The 20,706-nt window shown below is 47.9% G+C and overlaps 6 protein-coding genes across 6 annotated transcripts; 2 read left to right on the top strand and 4 right to left on the bottom strand.

The window, feature by feature from the left end:
• Positions 1-144: 144 nt before the first annotated feature.
• On the bottom strand, positions 145-4,793 carry FSST1_002073 (uncharacterized protein; the record flags this gene model as incomplete). The annotated part of the gene is made up of 2 exons (XM_083228025.1): positions 145-2,129; positions 2,177-4,793. The coding sequence occupies 2 exons, from the start codon at positions 4,791-4,793 to the stop codon at positions 145-147; spliced, it is 4,602 nt and encodes a 1,533-aa protein (XP_083092255.1).
• A 3,323-nt stretch (positions 4,794-8,116) lies between these two features.
• FSST1_002074 (chaperonin 10-like protein) lies at positions 8,117-9,525 on the top strand (the record flags this gene model as incomplete). Its single annotated transcript, XM_083228026.1, has 5 exons — positions 8,117-8,343; positions 8,400-8,527; positions 8,586-8,745; positions 8,801-9,269; positions 9,319-9,525. The coding sequence occupies 5 exons, from the start codon at positions 8,117-8,119 to the stop codon at positions 9,523-9,525; spliced, it is 1,191 nt and encodes a 396-aa protein (XP_083092256.1).
• A 721-nt stretch (positions 9,526-10,246) lies between these two features.
• Positions 10,247-11,824, top strand: FSST1_002075 (uncharacterized protein; the record flags this gene model as incomplete). The annotated part of the gene is made up of 2 exons (XM_083228027.1): positions 10,247-10,698; positions 10,750-11,824. The coding sequence occupies 2 exons, from the start codon at positions 10,247-10,249 to the stop codon at positions 11,822-11,824; spliced, it is 1,527 nt and encodes a 508-aa protein (XP_083092257.1).
• A 598-nt stretch (positions 11,825-12,422) lies between these two features.
• FSST1_002076 (esterase/lipase family protein) lies at positions 12,423-14,493 on the bottom strand (the record flags this gene model as incomplete). The annotated part of the gene is made up of 3 exons (XM_083228028.1): positions 12,423-13,251; positions 13,546-14,234; positions 14,491-14,493. The coding sequence occupies 3 exons, from the start codon at positions 14,491-14,493 to the stop codon at positions 12,423-12,425; spliced, it is 1,521 nt and encodes a 506-aa protein (XP_083092258.1).
• A 2,262-nt stretch (positions 14,494-16,755) lies between these two features.
• FSST1_002077 (SMAD/FHA domain-containing protein) lies at positions 16,756-17,649 on the bottom strand (the record flags this gene model as incomplete). Its single annotated transcript, XM_083228029.1, has 1 exon — positions 16,756-17,649. One exon carries the CDS (start codon positions 17,647-17,649, stop codon positions 16,756-16,758), a length of 894 nt encoding a protein of 297 aa, XP_083092259.1.
• A 537-nt stretch (positions 17,650-18,186) lies between these two features.
• Positions 18,187-18,852, bottom strand: FSST1_002078 (uncharacterized protein; the record flags this gene model as incomplete). The annotated part of the gene is made up of 1 exon (XM_083228031.1): positions 18,187-18,852. One exon carries the CDS (start codon positions 18,850-18,852, stop codon positions 18,187-18,189), a length of 666 nt encoding a protein of 221 aa, XP_083092260.1.
• Between the last annotated feature and the right edge of the window lie 1,854 nt (positions 18,853-20,706).

A 20,706-nucleotide genomic window follows, 5' to 3' on the forward strand; every position in this document is an offset into this window, starting at 1 on the left:
AACCGCAACGTCCGGGTATTAGGGTTGGGTAATCGTGCGTGAGGGAAATTGGTGAAATAAAAAACAACGCCAATAACAGATATGCAGCGTACGTTAAAAAAGAAAATGCTGATGCGTATGTATGCTTGTTCGTACATGGACCTCTTAGGGTCTCAGTGTTACATCTCCTTCGTCTCCACTGACATCCATGTCGCCATCGCTGAGTTCACCTCGCGCAGCTCGTTGCGCCAGGTCTCTCTCGTGGTAAATCTCTTGCTTCCTCGACTCGGCTTGTTGGAGACAGTCTACATAAGTCGTGAACTTGACGATTTCGCGGAGTAGATATGCGCTCTTGCGTTCCCAGTTGGCCATTGCCTTGACAGCGTTGCTGCCTCTGGGGGTGAACGCCAAGAGCATAGGACTGCGGAGCCGGTTGTGTGTTTGAAGTTCCGCCTCAATTCCCTTGACGTATGCATCCAAAGTCTGAAGTTGCTCTGCCTCTGCCTGGTTGCTAGGACGCATGCTTTGGGTTGGAGGCGCCCATTCTGCAATGTGAATGCGATCGCCAGGCAGTTTGCCACGTCCACTATTGTTGGTAAAAGCACCCGCAACATGATCAAAGCTTGATCCTCGGAAGCTTCCACTGTTGGCACTCGATTTTCGGTGGTGGTGTTGTGCTGCGCTGCTTCCGGGACGGGAGGTCTTGCCTGGGGCCGTCTCGTTGATGATCGATACCAAGGCGTTGTTAACGATGGCCTCGCTCCATCCATATTCAATGTTACTTATACCACCAGTCAACGGATGGGTGCTCAATCGCGCGCTCCAATAGTTCGCGGTAGTAACGAATTCCTTGCAAATCTCAGGCGTGCCCACTTGGAATAAGTGAACAGCGCCGTTTGGCAGGCTCAAAGCCCAAACATGTGGCCGAGCCCTCGAGTAACCAGGTGGTGGAAGGGCGGATGCAAGAGTCTGTCGCAGGTTATAGGAACCCAGGTTCGTTGCGTTATCTTGCCAGTTTCCACCGCCGACAAGAACAGGCCCGCCACGGTTGTTTCTGTCGCGGTTCCTCGCACGAACAGATTTGTTTGGCTGGAAAGAGAACAGATTCAACTGCCCCTTCTGGATAACAGCGAAGACCTCGGACCAGTTCCTGGCCTTGGCCTTCTTGTCCACGCCATCTAGATGATGCTTGTGGGTAACCATTCCTTCCTTGACCCACGGAGGTCCGGCGAGTTCGAGCGATTCGTCTTCGAGGAGCTGTGTTGCCGGAATGTCTGAGCTCATGATAGATGGGGCACCATCTCCGTAAACTTCCTCATCCCGGATAATGGCTTGACTCAATGCGTTGGCAAAGCCAATTGATTGTTGGTAGTCACCACGAAGGGCAGAACCAAAGGAATCCTGAGACACAGATGTTTGGGTTCTGCCCAAAGAGTGACGACTCCAAGTAGCTGATGAGGCCGTGGGACTCCACAATGAGTTCCCATCATCGAAACTCGTACGGCTAGACGAAAAGCCGGTACGACTCATGCCGGCGCGGGAACGACTCTTTGATGTCCATCTGGCCGAGTTGGCTCGACCATTGTCATTGATACGGCCACGAACAGACAACTGGCTTTCCGAGGGAGCCTTGCTAAGGACACTCGGAGTCCTCTTGAGCATACCCATCACAGAGAGTCCACCGCTATTGGAAGGCTGCAAGCTGGCGTTCTTTTCAGATTCAGCACCGAACAATGGCAACCGCTCGTCTTTGATAGAGTTATAAATGCCCTTGAGAACAGTCTCTATCTGTTCCTCCCAAGCCTTTCTGGTTCCGCTGAAGCGTGACTTGACCAACGGGCCACAGTCTTCAATACCCTCCCCAGGCAGAGTACCAGAGTCGGCACGGGCTGGTGGCCTGAAGGAGTTTCTGAAAGATCTCTTGTCCTGCTCGGAGGGTTGCTGCTGGTTCTCGCCGTTTGGAAAGCCATTCTTGTCTGGGAGGATACTTGCGCGCCGGAAAGCATCAGGTGCTGCTTCATCGACGGCCTGCAAGATGGTCCCCATGGTATTCTTGATGAATTGGCTGCGGGTCATCTTGTGCTCAATATCGGCCATATGAAGATCAGTGTTGAGCAACATAATCGAGTAGCAAATCGTATGGATAACATCTATAATGAATTAGCTTAGCAGATGGGAAAGACAGGCCAGCACTTACCCGTTGCCTTGAACCCATGGTTGGGGTTGCAGTCACACCATCGCTTGGAAAAAGCTACCAAGATCCGATCAACTTGCTGGGTCTCTGCTCGGAAAACCAATCGTCCACAAACTTGTCGTAAGGCCTGCACAATGCTCTGGTTGGTAAAGTTATACAACTCCATATAGGCTTGCAGTGTGCGTTGTCGAATCGGGCCTTCTTCACCCATAAATGAAGCAGCTTTTCCTTTTTGGATAAAATCCTCGTTGCCATCGTAGATCTTCTGTGCTTTTTGGCGGTCATCTTCAGTCGGATCACCAATGATAAACTCAGGCTCATCGATGCCTTTGTTCTTGATCGAATCGAAGGTACCAAGAACCTTGGGACTAGGATCTGCCGAGCTTTCGATCCTCACACTGGGGGCAGCACTGAGAGCAGACTTATAATCTGTCCCAGTTGAGGCTGATCCCGGACTAGAGGCTCGAGCTCCTTCAATAGGCAGTGCCAGGTTGGCGCGGTCAAGTTCGTCCTCCGAATCAGACTGTTCTAGTCGATAAGGATCTCTGGAACGGCCCCTGCCAGGCATATCACTGACCGGGACGTTTTCTGACTGCTGAGCTTTGGTAGTTGACATGCTGGCGAGGCTGAACCCTAACATTCCATTCTCATCTTCGTTATCACTAAGTCCATCTAAATTAAGGAAAGAGTTATTCCGTGACTCCATGGTCTTAGTGGGCCTCTCTGGTGGGATACGGGAAGGCGTGCCGTCTGTCTGATTTCGCTTCGAAAGTTGACCATTAGACTCGGACCTGACTGTCCTGATCCTTGCATTGGGACTGGGCGAATAGTCAGGAGAGAATTCCCTCTTGTACTCTTCTTGATCCATCGCCTTATCGTTTCGCTCCGGCGTCATATTGGAGATATCGGCGAGTGGTGATGGTCCTTGAGAAGCAGAAGTCCCTGGGGCGCCCTGACCAGTTCGAATATACGGGTTCATAACCTTGCGCAAACTGCTGGCAGGACTTGGGTGTTGAGACAGGCTCGAATCTCGATCCTGGGGCGTCAAACTGGGTACAGCTGTAGGTATTGGAGCCGTAGGCATTGCTGGGATGGGGGGAGTTTCTTCAGTGACAGACTTCTTACGTCTTCGGAAGAAGGAAGAAGGTTTCTTTTGTAAGGTGGGATGATGAGAATGTGATGAAGACGTATCTCTGGATGGCGGCGCCGAGGCATTACCAGCCACCTTTGTGTCTGGAGTAGAGTTTAGTTGGGGTGCTGGGGGAGTTGCTGATTCGTTGGTGTTGTGTGAGTTGTTACGTGAGGAGCCAAAGACCCTCCTGAAAAACCCCGGACGCTCCTTGACGGGTGCAGCTGCATGTGATGTAGGCGTTGGGCCGCTGTGCACGGCCTCCTTTGATTTACCATAGCCGACATTGGGTGCAGGCGCCGAATCAAGGTCCATTGCTGGTATGGCGGGTGCGGGTTCCCGCGAAGCAGCAGCTTTGCGGCCGGATGAGCTCTTTAGAGAACGACTGCTTCGTTTGTGATCAAGGGTAGGAGGCTCGAGAGGTGTGGGTGGTATCGGCGGTGGTATCGATGCGGTTTTAGACATCGTGGGGATCGACGGTTGCCGCCGTGGGCCACCCGGGACGTTGGGGGTTGGGGCCGCATCGTACTCGTCGTCGATGTAACTATTCGGGAAATCGACTCGGAACGACGATGGTTCGACGACTGGGGCTGGCGCTGTGGAGGATTGCTGTTGTGGTCCGTAGTCAAAGCTCGCAGATCGCACAAACCCACGTCCGTAACGTTGACTCCCTAATACCTGGGCATAACCAGCGTCGACACTAGCTATACTGCTGTTTCTGCTGCCAGGTTTGCCCCCCCTTGAATGCATGGCTCTCGATGAGCCTGCTCTGTGGCCTTCTCGAACACTATTTAGACGTGGGAAGCTGGACTGGAAATTGGAGCTGCTGTTGCTTCGTCTGCCGCGACTAGATATGCGACTGGAATCGTCTGCGCCTTCAAGGTCTGAGCTGTAAGAGTATTGGTGCCCGTTGGGTCGGGATGGGGCTGCGACAGAATTGGAAGCCACCCAGCTTCTGGTTTGCTCGGCTGCGATAGACTGGGACGAGGTCTCGTCCAAGGTATGTGAACGTGATCCGGGTGTGGATGATGATGGGCCGTACTTATCGCTCAACTGTGCCATAGAAAACTGGTCAAGGGACAGGAGCATATTAGCTACAAGGGAGTCTCGGGTGACGTTTCGTGGAGATAGCGATAGGTCGTGGGAATCGCGGTTGTTTGAGGAAGGTAGGCGGCGGTCCATATCGTCCTCGATAGGAGTAGCGTTCTCTAGAAACGACTCATGCGCGTAGAGGTTGGAGACGGGTGGCCTGGAAGGCTCCCGGTTATTGGTATTCTGGTGTCTTGACTTTGACTTGGATCTACGGTATTCTGAGTCTTGAGGCGGAGGCGTGCGCGGTAGAGGAATGGAGTCCCTTTCCCTAGGCGACGGGGAGGCAAGGGAGGATGTGTTTGTGTTAATATTCAACTCAGTATGGGGCCGCCGTCGAGTCTTACGACGAGCATTGTCGTTGGAAGAAGGAGACGCGGAGGGGAATGAGGGTGAGAGCATCGTGACAAGATGGGGGTCGAGTCAAAGAAAAGGCTTTTGTTCAGCTGTCTCTCTCTATCTCTCACACACCCTCTCTCTCTTGGCCTACCACGCGCACGGCACTCTACCGTACCGTACCGTAATGCGCCAGCTCTCACCAAATCAAGGCTAGCTGGAGTTAGTAGAAGGAAGCCGGGTTTCCGCATGGGTCGAAAAAAAGCCACGCGCAAAGGATTGGACCAGTTGGCGGTTGGGTTGGAAGGTTTTGACTAGGTTGGTGCTGTAGGTCGAGGAATTGTGACGTGACAAAGTTGGCTGATGCTAAGAAATTCGTTTCTCGACGGCGCCTTGGGGAATTTCAGTCTAACTTAGCAGTTGGGCTGTCAATGTACCTGAGTTCTGACCACCAAGAGCCCTCATTCCATCACGCTTGGTCCATCAACCTGGAGTCCTATTCGCTACAAATCGTCCTTTGGAGTTATCAATCCCAATGGTGGACCAGCGTTAAGGAGTGATAAACAGGGATGTTTGATGCAGGGGGGGAGAACTCAAGACGCTGGGGTTAATTAACGACTCTCAATAGAGAAAGTACGAGTACTAACGTTAGCAGTCTACTCTGTAGTACGAACCACTCAGGAACACCACAAGCAAGAGTAAGCCTGAAAGAATGTTGCTGAAACGTCGAAGTGGAGGATATGCACATCGTATCCGTCCAGGGTTACACTGCCAGTTTTAAAAAAACAAGACTACCTATATTCCAGTCTTTTTCATAGATGATAAACCCGTATGTTTGCGTTGTACCTGTGCTCCAGTTCACGATCCAGTACAATACCGAGGTACTGTACCTACCACCTTTTATTAGTGCCCGCCTCTTCCTTACCGGCTGACAGACAAGTCATCGAGTGGATATCATCACCACAACCACCTGAAGTTGAATCTCCCAAAACCGACCTACTTGAGAACGTTTCTAGCAAACTGCAACGCAGCAAAAAATTGCATGTTCTTTTCACTTCCATCCTTGCAAATCCCAGAAAATGGAGAACGCCAACCCGAGACCATCCAAGCACTAATATAATGATGTGCGCCAAAACCCGCCCAGCCTAGACTTGAAAGAGTCCAAATCCATCCAACCAGATCTTGTTGGGTTACAAGCTAATGTTAATCATCAATACAGAAGCAAAGAAAAAAGTCAAAAGGTCCAGCCCTGTCCGTTACCGAGTCAGTGGATGAACTCTGATATGTATTTGCAGCTCATAGCTACAGCATGAATACAAAGGCGCCGTCTCCAAACAAGAGATATCTGACCAGCCACGATCTCGCTTCTCAGCTTCTCGAACCTTTTTCTTTCTTTTCTGGACCTTTCGGGGATGGATATGGATATGTCCCAGTGGGCTGGGCGTTGCGGCGAACAGAGGAACCGCAGGACCCTGTAACCACAAGGAAGCCCCCTTTTCCTATTCCCTGTCTTGCCTAGCTTCACCTGTCTACATTCTAATGGTGCAGTACAGTACATACGCGTGAGCATCTTCATCTGCCGCGGGCACCATTCCGTTTCGGCAGGATTGCCTAAAATCACGAGCAAAAGGGGGGACGACAGGGATTCCAAGAACGATGTTCCAGATCAGCATTGATGGAACACAGCTGACGGTTAACCCCTTGCGAGACCATGTGGACGGACGATATCGTTGTTGCATCCAATGGATCATGTAAATGCCAATGCACACGGCGGCTGCTTTCTTCTCCGGGATAACGGTCAACTATCGAGGCTACACTTGTACGCTTACATACATAACACATGGCTGCTCTAAGCGTTGCCAAACAAAGATACAGACTAAGCCCAGAGGCTCACGGACATTCTCAAGCAAAGACCCTTATTTGACCCCTCCGAAAATAAGAAACAAGCCATGGACCTTTAACGTCACAACGTTTTTGATCTGACAAGAAAATGAAATGCATAACTAGTCCAAACCAAAGCGTACTATGCATATACCACAATCATTTTCAGTATGTATCTCGAAAGAACAGGCAATTAGCGTCGACAAACCTGCATTTTGGTTCTCCCTCGGAGTGGGCATGTTTCACTGTTGGTTCGTTGCAGCTGCAAGGTACATGAGACATTCAAGGTGGGTAAGACTCAGTTTTGTCAAAACAGAGAAGTAACCTATTTTCTACAGCCTATCCGCGGAGCCTATCGTTGCGATTGACTTTTATCAAGTGCATATTGATGCCAACATCGACAAGACTGGTGAGCTTAGTAGCTTGGCCACTAAGCCTAGATATTCGACTATTAATATTGGACTATCCACATCTAATTTGACAGAGCCATGAAGGCTTCAAGTAAAAAGCAACGTCTTTTTTCTTCTTCTGTTCGATGTGTCAGGAGATGATGCTCCGTGCCGAGATGCTGGGACTAGAATTTCTCGCCAACCTACCAATGCCGTGTCTTGATTGTAATGCCGATGCTGATCGTGATAGAAGAATATGCTTTTTCGAGAAGATCATCCAACTATACATAGATATGCTACTCTGTAATATCGATAAAAAAAAAAGCAAAAGAAAGTGCCCCAAGCACAGAAACTCCCATGGACAACTTGGTGTATATGGCAGATGCTCAAGGGGTCTTCGGCATTCTTTTAAGGAAATGTCAACCGTGTGATAACCGTTCGATGCGTCGTTGACTTGAGGCTGCTTATCATTTATCTATATACTCTTCTCCTAGATAGGGTCCATATGAGATAAATATCAACTTGTGTTTTGGTCTATGCCCTCTACTCGAGGCGTCCCCGTTCTTGTCATGTTGAGGTTGTTGCCAAAACCCCATGTTAAATAAACATTCGAACTTGCGAAGGCGCCAGATGGGGAAAGTCGAAGCATCTGAGCTAGGTTGATTATAGCGGGACGAAACAGAATATGGGGGAGTTCTAGGGGTTCAGTGGGGTTGTTTCCATTTCCAACCTTACACTGTTGCACAAACATCAGCTTCAGCGAGCGAAAGAGCTGATGCAAATGAAGTCTCCAGAGATTCAAGTCTCTATTCCCGCATTCCCGTTAAATCCAAGTCCGAATCGACTTCTTGACCATGATATCCAAAAAAGGCAACTCTAAGCATCACTTGTGCCAGTGTAGTGTGGGGACCAAAATGAGGAGAGCATCAACACTCTTAAACGAGCAATATTAAGCGTTGCTCCATGCCCTCCAGAGCAGCTGATGAGCGGGCAGCAAATTCGATGAGGGTGACTGTGAGTCAAATGGTTCCTTTTCTCGTCTTTCAAAGCTACTCACTCGTCCATTCCCCCATATTGTATTATATCCTTGTGCCTCACTTGACAGTGACACATCCCACAATGTGTTCCCTTGCTGCCTCTCAACCGCTAACAAACAGCACAAATCACACAAACCATGAACACAAAACCAGCACTTCTCTTGATCATGCTCAAACCATCCAGGCCCCTCTACCGAACCCCTCTCTGCAGGTAACAGCTGACCACAATTTGAAAAGAGTTGATGCACCAGTATATGCACCTCGGGCCGGCGAGGTTCTTCTTCACATCAAGGCTACTGGTATCTGCGGGTAAGCAAGCTATTGAGTAAGCGTGCAGTTGCTACTGAAGCTGACACTTGTGGCAGTTCAGATGTCCATTTCTGGAAGACGGGGCGTATTGGATCTCTCGTTTTCGAGGGCGATTGTATTATTGGGCATGAGGCGGCTGGTGTGGTGATTCGAGTTGGTGAGGGTGTTGACGACTTCAAGCCTGGTAAGGATGACGCCCACAGAAGACCGTGGAAGTCACAAATACTCATTCGAATTTCTAGGCGATCGAGTGGCTGTCGAGCCTGGCGTCCCTTGTGGACATTGCTTCCTCTGCAAGGATGGTCGATATAACCTCTGCGAAGACGTCCAGTTCTCAGGTGTCTACCCTTATGCCGGAACTCTACAGCGATACAAAGTCCACCCTGCCAAGTGGCTTCACAAGTACAAACATGTTCCTTTTTGGCATTCTGCAGCACAAAGAGACTGACGTATGTAGGCTTCCTGACAGCGTATCCTTTGCCGAAGGCGCTCTTCTAGAGCCTTTGAGCGTTGTCCTACACGGTATCAACTCAGCCCCCATTACCCTCGGAACACCCGTCGTTATCTGCGGTGCCGGTCCCATCGGTCTTCTCGCTCTCGCTTCTGCACGAGCCTCCGGTGCTCATCCACTTGTCATCACTGACGTGGAGCCCAAGCGACTGGCGTTTGCTAAAGAGCTGGTTCCTACAGTGAAAACCTACCAAGTCGACACTACTAAAACTAACGAGGAAAATGGTAAAAATGTGAGGAAGTTATTTGGCGAGACGGAGTATGTTCAGCCTAGAGTTGTTTTTGAATGCACAGGTATTGAGAGCAGTGTCTGTTCGGCTGCTTTCATGGTGCGTCGTGGTGGTGTTCTCATGGTTGTCGGTGTGGGCAGATCCATTATGAACAACCTACCTTTCATGCACTTGTCACTTGCTGAGGTATGTGCACAATTTCATGGAGCTGTACGGTACTAACTAGAGACCTCAGATTCAGCTTCGATTCATCAACCGATACAAAGACACGTGGCCTGCGGGAATAGCGTGCATTGAAGGAGGTTTTGTCGATGTGAAGAAGCTGGTAACGCATGTCTTTCCATTGGAGGAAGCACTTGAAGGCTTGACTTTATCGTCAGACCCTAAGAATGGATGCATCAAGGTACAGATTGTTGATGATATAGAGACTACATTCTTCTAGGAGAAAAGAGACCTTGAATAAATTTTTGATGTGAATACATCCATTCTATTCTGTCGTGTGACTGCCCTACCCTGCGGAAACTCGACGGTTACTCCCGCCCCATGATGCAGGGGATCGTTAGTGGATATCGAAATCTCTGTAAACTTCAGCGGTTGAGGCGCTAGAACAGTTTCACTTAGATATGGACGCCCTCAGAAAGTTACTCGGGAATATCTCGAGGCTAAATACTTACCTGTTTTGAATTCTACCATCTCATCGATTCGAGTGGAAAACACCAAAAAAGTTTACCTACTAAACCCAAGAGATTCCGCTTATCCTTCCGCCTTAGCTTCCATCTCCATCGTTATGGATGCTATGCCCAGCCCACTAAGCCTCAATGATCCCAGTCGGAAGTTGGTGTGATGACGTCGCATTCTTTACCTCCAGGGGGGGCATCTGACCTGGCATAGCATGCGTCCGTCGATTCTATGGGTGCTGATATGGTTGAAAAGGGCTGAGCACTCTATAAAGAGTAAGATCTGAGTCTCGACAAAAAGGCAGCAGCCTTGCCCCATGGATGCTATATATTTACCGTTTGCTCTTTCCATCACCCGACAATAGACGTCAGTTGTTTCAACCGACTCCTCGAGTCTAACTAACCTAGGTACATATTCTCTCACGTCCCAACTCCTCTCACAAATGACAACACATTGAAAACCCACCGACCCTTCTCGTCGTTACCATGGGTGCAACTCAATACTATCGCTCCCAGATAGGCGAGGAGTCTGTCATCGATTACTCCCACACAGACCCTCCCTTCAAACTTGTCGCCAAAGATATCTACTACTTCTTCACATACGTATGGGCTCTTCCTTGGGTGGTATGGCCTGTATATCCTTGCAAGTCCAAGGAATTTGATGAGCTGTACCCTTCGTCCCAAAACATTTTTTGCATCGTCGTGCACGTTATTCTCATCATCCTGCAACTTGGCTTCGTTCTTGCTTTACCCTTCGCTGCCATATTGCCAGTATGGATGGCTGCAGCAGGTATTGCTGGCTTCATGACATTAAACTGGCTGCTCTGCAAGCTCCTCAACGGAAAGAAAGAAACCTACAAATCGGATGAGAAATATGCCAAGGAACTGCCTGAGCACGCTCATGAGCAGTGGGTTTTCTTGAACGGCGTTGCTGTTGGGTACGTAACATGACACCCTCAAAAGAACCCCCTTTATTGATGACTTCTCAGAGAACATTGGATGCAATCGAATCTAAACCGGTTGGCATTGACTTTTGGACGGCCTATCCTTGGTATTCATAACCGAACATCTGGAATAATATTCGATGTCGTGGAATGTCTCATCCAGAGGAACTTTGGCTACGCAACTGGAGATGTCAGGATTTGCTTCAGACTCCTCAAAGACATCCTATACGACGAGAGCAAATCCAAAGTGGTCTTCATCCTACACTCCCAAGGAGGAATCGAGGGCGGACTTGTTCTCGACTGGCTACTCCAAGAATTGCCGCAGGATCTCATGTCCAAACTAGAGGTCTACACTTTTGGCAATGCGGCCAATCACTTCAACAATCCTCACCGTCACAGATCTTCACAGACTCTATCTCGCCTCAACCCCCTTTCTGCCATGAGTACATTCTTGACTGAATCCAGCTTCGATTCTCCTTCTAGCAGCCCTGTGGAAACAAAGCTTGACTCGAACACCAAAATCCGCAACCCTGTCAAGAAGGAATCTTCTAGTGTGTCGACGAGATCAATCTCTGCAGCAAAGGACAGGTGCATTAAACATGTTGAGCACTATGCAAACGGCACAGATTTCGTTGCCATTTGGGGCATCCTCCACTTCGCCACAAACAGAATGGAATCGAGAGAGCTCCCACGCTTCCAGGGAAGATTATTTGCGCGAGCGGATGGTCGTCACGGAGGACATCAGATGAACCAGCACTATTTAAACGCCATGTTTCCACTCAAGCAAAATACCGAAACTGGGGAGTATACTGGTGCCAATGAAGACAACGAGTTCATGGAAGAGGAATTTAAAGTTGGTGAGGAGGGCAGCGCTTCTTCCAACGCCAGGGAGGCATTTGAGATATCATGGGCTGGAACACAGGGATTCGGGACTGGCGACGCCTCAACTTCGATCGAAATCCATGGAGTCTCTGAGAAACTCAAGAAAGCGACAGAGAACCATGGGATCAGAGTGAAGGACGTGAGTCGTCTATGGAGTTATAGAAATGGTCAAAGTCCTGCGGAATTGCCCCCAATGCTGATTGTCGAGAACGGTGTCGCTAGGACTGCTACTTTGTAGATATAAGGGTATGAAGATTCGCTAAAGAGCGAGTTGAACAACGAATTATGTGAGAGTAGGAGTAGAATTGCGGCGACTATAGGTTGATGAATCTGACGAATACCCGACATCACAAGCTTTTATTGATCATGACTGGCGATTTTGTGAGACGTCTAACTCTTGAGAAAACCAGCACAATATTGGATGGCCAATGTCAAATCACAAACAGACTTAAACTTACAAGACTATAAGATACAACGTCTAAAACAATGTCAAGGAACTCAATCATGGTCTATTTTGGGCTGACAATGCTCCTATTCTAGGTTTAAATTACAGTCGACCGAACAGACATGACGTTGATACCAGTTGTTATTATTCTAAATGTCTTTGGCAAACCAAAACATTCTGCAATTTCGAACCCTTCTTCCTGGGTAACGCGATAAGTATTGATACAAGAGAGGGTACTAGAAAAGTTGACATCCAAGCTTTAGGATATATAAATAAAAGGCCTAAGAACTCTGTCCTAATGATTTCATCACTTATGCTTTCAGCGGCCAATTTTTCTGGTACTCTGATTGGGGTTTCTTCTCAGGCCTGTATTTCTCCAACCCACGAGTTCTCATTTCGGCATCCAAGACTGACTGTAATCAGGAGGCTGACTTTTCATCCCCTCCTGCCTGGTATCTTGATTCTCGGGAGGCGGTGACTCGATTTCGGAGGGATGCACAGTCTGGGGGCTCCTATGTTCTGATTGCCTAAACTGCATCTCCTCAGATCCAGATCTCACCATTCCTGTACCCTCAGAGGACATACCTTGTCTTGGAGAATAGACGGTATCTCCGGGAGAAGCATCATAGAAGTTCCATGGCCCTGATTGTCTTGGCTGATAGGTTTGATAGCCAAGATGGACATTGTTGGCAGGTGTAGCTTCATGCAACGGCGACGGCCCATGAATTAGTCCACAACGTTGGCTTGGCCAGTTTGTATTGGCGATATCCATATATGGGACGAAGGAGGCCCCCGGGAAAGGATTCTCTTCGGTACGCCCTTCACTCATGCTTCTAACATGCTGTGTCACATGAGAAAGACTGCTGCCTCCGTATTCTTGTATTGGCATGTCTTCGATGAAGCGTGACGTTCGTCCCGAAAATTGGGGTTCATTCTCTTCATGCAATACTCGTGAACTGCGCTGACTCGGTTGTCTCCTCATGATTTCGTCCACTCTTGCGATAGCCCGATTTCGACCCTCCTCTTCCTCGATATACCATCGCCATTGGATTAGCAAAGGCGCCTTCTCAACCCACTCCTTTAACGTAATGGCGATATTAAGGAACCCCGGTGAGTGAATACTATCGTACTTACACATATCGGCGTGATTGGCCTCTATACCGTAGTAGGTAACACCTGGCAATGGAGGCGCAGCTGAATTTGCATCCACAACGAAGAACCTGTCAAATGGTTAGTTAATTGTAAATAAAGGTAATAGGGAAAGGGAAGCGGGTAAGGGGAAGGGGAAAGGGGGAGAGAGCTGCTAGGTAATCGCAAAGTCAACCTCCTAAGTCTTATGGTATAAAAATAAACATCCTAAGAAGCATGGTCTAAGTAATCTAAGTAGTATAAGCTAACCTAATAATTTTATCCCTTATGCTTTTGCGGCTAATTCTTCTGATATCTTAAGGAAGGTGAAAGGAGAGGGGGAGGGAGGGGAATAAGGGAAAGGGGAGGGGGAGAGGGATATAAACCTTTTGCCTTTTATATTCGTTTTCTGATTCTCGTGAACCATGTGAATCTCAAAGCGCTGATAGATATCCAAGAAATGACTGCTGATATTGACGAGAGTCTCGTTGTCTTTCCTGAGCGTCTTCAAGAGCACCGGCTCTGAGTCGAAAAACCTCTTCGGAATCAAGGCATTTGCCATAGCTTGAATCATCACACCCCAGGCTGCTGTATCGGATCCTATATGCGGGGTGCCCAAGAATATTAGTCCAAAGGTTGATACGTAGATTGACCCGAGGTCTTCCAGGTGAGTTCCACGCACATCATGGGAGTATAGTAGAGCTCTCTTTACGAGAATGCCTCCTAGTGAGTGACATACCCATATGATAGGGTTCTTGGATGTCCCTTGACTTCTTCGGTGAAGCGTGAGGTTCGTGACGAGATCTTCAGCGTGCTGGTTTATAAAGTGATTACTGGTTGTTCGATCGTAACCTTTGGAGTAGACGTCTGCGTTGTATCCGTAGACCAGAATGTTTGCGTGTGTGCCCCTGAGTGCAGTCGGTAGCAGATCCAGCGGCCAGAACGTCCCATCCTTCGTCCATGTCACGTCTGGCTCCCCGTTGAGTCCGTGAACAAGGACGATGTCAGTCTTGGCCTCTGAATGTGTGTAAACCGCTGTAACCTCGTAACGACTTATCTCACGGTTTTCGGAACCCTGTTCAGAAATCAATTAGCCTCCTAAGTCTTAGGGAATAAAAGTAAGCAGTCTAAGAACTATAGTCTAAGGAGCATAAACCGACCTACTAATTTCGTCTCTTAGCCTCAAGATATCAGAAACTTTGGCCACTCGAGGCATAAGAGACGACATTAGCAAGCCGGTCTATGCCATTCAGACTCACGTTCGTCCCCTGGAGCTTAGAGTAGAGACCATCTGTTACCCATTAAGAGGGTTGGTTGCTTGTTATACGCACCATGGTGTATCGTTGGAGAAGTGATTCAGTAGTGATGTTGTCGGCAAGCTGATATAGACCCAGTCGCCACTGTCCTTGATGATGGGGTCTTCGTTTTCGGGTACTTTGGCCTAATAGTCCTATGCGACGGATGCCTCCTTTCTAGGAATGGATGAAAGGGAATAGAGTGAGGAAGAATGGAATAAAAGAAAAGAGTGTCGCTGTCTGTGTGTCTGTGTTTGTGTGTGAGAGAGAGAGAGAGAGAGAGAAATGCATTATCATATGGCAAAAGTAGGTGGGTGACTGGTATATAAATAGTAGTCCTTCATCCCAAAGATGGCTATCATTGTATTGCCTAAGAAAAGTCACGACTGCCTAAAGAGGCCGCGGTAGGTTTTCAATTGCCCCTTTATTGGCCGACAACTGGGATGACTTGCCATTCACAGACTTTAATCCCGTTTCGTGACTCTTCGGGAAGGATCGATGCCTGCGAAGAACAAATCATAACGTCACAAGGCCATTGTATTTGTCCGAGTCGTAATCATACTGCCACAGGAAAGATCTATCAACTGCAAAGAATCTGCAAATGGATCAGAAGTAATACAGAGGTTTATCGTAGCAAATAAAAAGGAAAGAACACGCCGTTTTTGCAATCCTAGCATCATAACCCAGATTCCCTTTCCTTCTAGCCAAGTAGTGACTGAGTTCTCGCCCGGTTCAAGGCAGCCAACGCGTCCTCTTTCGTCATAGAGCCCAAGATTCGACATTGGATATTGAATAAGATAGGATTCGTTCCTGAATAGCGTGTAATATAATGGCAGGGGAACTTGAGCCTCAATCTGCATCTGAATCTTCAACGCCACCCATTTGAAGTGCGTGGCATATGCTTTAATCATGCTAGACTGTTCTAAATCTTCAACAGAAAATTATTTCCATTCTCGTGAAGTAGTAGGCTCGGTCTCTTGGCAGCAATGATTTTGTGTAGGCAGTCTCAGAAGTCTGAACAGTAGGAACTACTCAGTTCATACCGGAGTTTAGAAAAGTGAGGACCTATCTACCTGCTTATCCAGTATCTTAAGCATATTAGGATAGTAAATATTATATAATTATATCTTCCTCTATATATTAGAAGTATTAAAATAATTTTATATTTAATAATTTAGATAATATTTTACTATTTTATTATATAATAAATAGATTAATTACTTGTTATTATAACTAATTATTTAAGATTATATATATATTACTACTAATTATTTCTACTTATATATAAGACTTTTATAAGTAATCTGCTAAATTAAAATTAACCTAAGCCTAGTTTACCAGTCTCCTTAATAAAACCTTCGCTAGATTAACTTTTCTATAAGGCTACTAATGCTGTTATTTAACTGCGATTCCTTTTAATCTTCCCGCAATATTCCAATCCTCCATCTTCTCCGTCAGATCTCAAGAAGTAACAGATTTCCTCCGGGACAGTATATCAACAGAGCCCAACAGAGATATGGCGTTCTGATAGTTCAGAAATCTGCTGATTATAGTCATCGAGCCTTCCTGTCGTAACTCGACGAACGCAAGTGCACGAATGCTTGATAAGGAGGTTTGAACTCTATAATCCAACCGTGAAGGCTTAGTCACGTTGTGATTGTAAGTTTCAAGTAAGCTCTTGGAAATGAGTCTTGAAATAGGTATCTCAAAGTACGCGTGACCTTGACCGTGAGACAACAGAGTTTTCTTCAGCCTGTTTGATGTTAATATGTAATTCACTGCAAAAGGTGTATGAAGCAACTCGCCATCAAAACTTCAAAGATTCTGTATTGCCGCTATGCAATCAAAGTCCAAATACCAAATGTCCTTGCCTAAAGATGTGGCATAAATGTATAGATTACTAAAATCCTCCATTGTTTTCTCCCTTGTTCTAATACTGACATATCATACCCAGCGTGAAGCTAGTAATGCGGCTGCTCGTTAGGCGAGCCGAATGTTGTTTTCCTGGAGCATGTATTGCCTCGAGGAGCCGTGTAGAAATTCATGGTGGAACTTGTCCCCGAAATCCAAGGTTTAAAGCTTAATTGGGCCCCAAAGGGGTTTGTGCCTGTGTTCATGATGGTTCAGATGAATGATCCCAGCCTTATGATCTCGTCTTTACGACTCGTGCGAATTCCTCGTGAGTCCTTATCCAAATCTTAGCTGAGTCACAGAATTCAGACAGTCCCATGATGAGGCTTCTGCTTGCATAGGCCTGGTTAGGTTGGCCCCTTATTCGTTCTAATCATTTTGAAAAGGTGCTCAATCTCGGGGTGCAAGCATGACGACATATTCTCGAGTGCTGTGCCCGAATTGAATCATATCCTTGTCCCTCAACTCCAAATATCTGCTGTCGGCAATCTTGCCATCATTCAACTTGGTTCCATTGGCACTCTCAAGATCGATAAGATACGGCTTGACCTTGCCGATCTTATCGCCAAACTCATTCCTCTTCTCAACATAGCGGAACTGGATCACGGCGTGCTGCTTGCTGATACTTGGGTGCTCTGCGGGCAAATCGACAACCGACATTTCCCGTCCGACAAGCCAGCAACTCCTCGCACTCAGCTCTATCGTGTCGATAATGTCTTGGCCCTTGAAAATAAACAGCTTCCAGACGTCGCGCGGCGAAGGCTTACGTGCCTCAGCGGGCTCGTGGTACTTGAGTGTGACTGTCGTGCCATCTGCTTGTGCGACCGAGTTGGATGCTGCGGCTAAGACACCCGTACTTCCGAAATTGGGCTTTTCCTTGGGCTTCTCGGGCGCTTCGCCGGTGGTAACAGCAAAGGAGTCTGCCTGGGAAGGTAAAGGAGCAGCCTGCCTCACCGGGCTGCGTTTCGCGACCCGTTTGTCGTTTCCTTCGTCATCGTCGCCGCGTGGCCTTCGCCGTGAACTTTTGTCGTCGCGTGACCGTCGACGTCTATGTTCTCTGTTCCTATCGCGATCCCGATCTCGGCTTCTTGACCTCCGTCGTGAGGAGGATTCTGGTGTCCGGGATCGCCTCCTGTCGCGTCTGTCGCGGGATCGACGACGCTCTCGGCGTCCGGAATCGCGGTCTGAGTGTTTTGATCGACGGTCGGTGTCTCTGGGTTCGTGATCCTCGTCATCGTAGCGCTTTCGGCTAGGCCGAGTCCCACGTTCCTCGTCTGACGCCATTTTGTATGAGATGTGAGTGCCAATGCTCGCCGTGAAAAAAAGGAAAAGAAAAGGATGTAAAACAAGATGACGCAGCTAGGATGCTGAGCTAGGTTGGGTTAGATAGGTAGATTAGATCTGCACGACAGCTATTGAAAGGTGGAACTGTGAAGTGGGTGGCTTATACACTAATCGATGTAGGGAACAAAGTGTGGCTCAAGCACGTGGGATGCGCTTGCACATGCCATTTAGGTAAGAAAAGTTGAGACGAATTTAATTGTCATAAAACTGAACCTTAGATAGATAAACTCCATAGCTGCTCTATGCTACTTGTTTTGTCCCCATGATAGGCGTATCTTCTCATCGCTCATGCGCCGCCATTGTACTCCAGTAAGCGCAGTAGCCTCTGCTGCAAGTCCAGCTCCCAATAGAGAAAGAAAAAAAGAGAGAGAAAAAATCCCGCTGTGGATATCAAAACGAGTCCCATCTCATTTCCCAAAAAGAAAAAGTGTCCGTAAGTAAAAAATTCGTCAAGTCATGATGAGAAAAGAGACGTTTTCAAGTGGCAGAAGAAATAGCCATGGCGGTTATCCTTGAACCATTGTCGAGGTATGCTTCGACATTTGTGTTGAGATCTTCAACGCCCTTTCTGACAGTAAGACGCTGCTCATCCTCGTCCCACCACACATCGTCGCCGACCTCGGCGTCGGCAGGGACTAGCAGAAGCATGCCCTGGTTGCTTCCGAGAGCGATCCTGCACGATGAGTCCTTGACAAAAGTTTCGAGGAAGGGGACGTCGTAGCCCTGCATCCCCCGCAAGGGTCCCCCACTCTCTACAAAGTCTCTGATGAGGTTGCTTTGCTCGAGGCTCCAGAACTGACGGAAGTCTTCTGGACGTGAGAATGCATCGACGTTTGCGAGGAGCTCTAGCATGCCTGCCATGCCGTTGAGGACGGGGCTGAGGAAGTGGACGAAGGAGTTGAGGACCTCCTCGCGTGAGTATCTTGGGTCCGCATGTGTTCTGAGGGCTGGTGACATTGTGTTTAGGAGTGTGAGAAGTCGTTCTTGGCTGGCAGGTTGTGGTGTTCGGACGTGGTAGGCCATGGTCAAGAGAGAGACGAGAGAGAAGGTAGATGACATGGAGGAGAGAGGGTCTGAGAGGTTGGCGATGCTATCGATGTAGATGGCCTTGTTAGGCTTGCTTGAGAGTAGCTTTGAAGGCATGTTGATGTGTGTCGTCCAAGTAGGGAGATAGTAGTATTGATATAGATAGTAGGTAATAGTAATAGTAGATAGTGTATGGTTGTTGTATAAAGATGATGAACTAGAATGAAGAACCTCAGCTTCTGGAAGGACATGGCAGACTATTTCAACAAAATAGCGAGATCCATTCTATCCAATGAAGTAAACTAAATCCAAAACAGAAAGAGAAGCGCCGACTGTGTTGTGTAGTAGTGTAGTATAGTGTCCCCCCCTTTCAAAAGCATCCATCTGCCATCTCCCATCTCCATCTCCGTGGGCTCCGTTTGGCATATCCATTCTGTGGTCAGTCTAAGTGAGGTGAGAGAGACCCTGGCTCCAGACGATTACCCAATAAAGTCACTCATGATAGCAAGGTGGTTGATTGACAGGGCTCCAGGCCCCCACGAGAGGGAACCACAGTGAACCACGCATCGGGTAATTCCCATTTTAGCTTGCCCGGGCATGGATGGCGTGCCTCGCGTTTCTTCTAGTGGATGTTACAGGCAGGGCAGGCGTAGCACAGACCATTTGAAAGCCTGGAGACAGGAGACAGGGCAAGTCAGGGCACAACAACAAGCCCAGTTTTTTTTATGGTCTGTGAAAGTTGTTGAGGCGAGTCTTTTCACATGAAGATACCTTTGTACTAGAAGTATGTAAGATGAGATGGCACAGATGTTGTGACATTGTGTACAACCAAAGTCAAATTCCATACTCAGTCTGTTCCAGCCTTTGTTTCCATTTGTTTTTGTTGATATCAGCTCCATTCATCCATCGCTATCAGGCCGACCCGTCTCTCTGCCTGCGTCTCATGTTCGAGACCTCTCGTTGTTAGGCTGTCACTCGGGCCTTTTTTTTCTTCTGTCTTGTTTTCTTGGCTTGATCTTCCCGTTTATTTGCTGTGCCGATTCACTCCTGTACTTGCAGTAATAATAAGTAATAGCATGAAAGGGGAGCCCGTCATCCCTCCATCATGGGATCAGCTCCCGTTGTTCCCGCGGCTTACGCGCTTCCAACTTTGCTTTGCATCCATCTTATCATCGTTCTCTCTTTTTGTCGACAGCCACCAACGATTTAGGAGGTAAGACCCCCCACTCTCCGCTGCGGTGCGCTTTGTTTTGATTTGCTTTGCGGAGAGAGGAGCGGAGCGGATAAAGGGTTTCCATATCAGCCTGGTAACCTAACCTAGCCTACTATGCTAGAGTCGGCTCTACGTGGCTCCCCGGATTCTCCTTCTCCTCTTGTGTATGTCAAAGCAACTGTGCGCCATCCATACCTAGGTACCAATGGCGACTATCTTTGGCTTGCGGCGTAGTCTTCGGTTGTAGTTGTTCTGTGCCAGGCTTGTTTCTATCGATCTCATCTTTTTTTACTCTATATCTATCGGATGTAACGCTCCGTCCATGTCCATGTCGAGTTATGTCATTCATGCTGTGCTCCTCGGCACCTCCATAGCCTCTTGATTGGTTGTATGCTCTGTGCTATCAAACACAACCCTGAATATACCTATTACCCTCACCACAAAGTCTCCTGACAAGTACGGCCCTTTTCCGGGTATGCCAATAACAAAAACAGGTGGTTCAATCTCGCCCTGCTCGGTGCTACTTCGATTTATGTGAACCAGATCGCATGTAGATCAGATGTTGATTTTTGACCTAATCTTGATGGTACGTCTACCGCAGAGCCTCATTATTCAGCCTTTTGACGTTGATGCCAGCAACAGAACGACGGTTTGGATGGACTGAGGAAACGTTTTGACTTTTGTCGCATTGTGTTTCAACTAAATATAAACATTTGCATCTTCTTTTTGATCGACATACCGCGACGTGTTTTGTTTCA

This window comes from Fusarium sambucinum, chromosome IV, assembly GCF_050947815.1.
Source record: "Fusarium sambucinum isolate potato_lamoka chromosome IV, whole genome shotgun sequence".
NCBI lineage: Eukaryota > Fungi > Ascomycota > Sordariomycetes > Hypocreales > Nectriaceae > Fusarium > Fusarium sambucinum.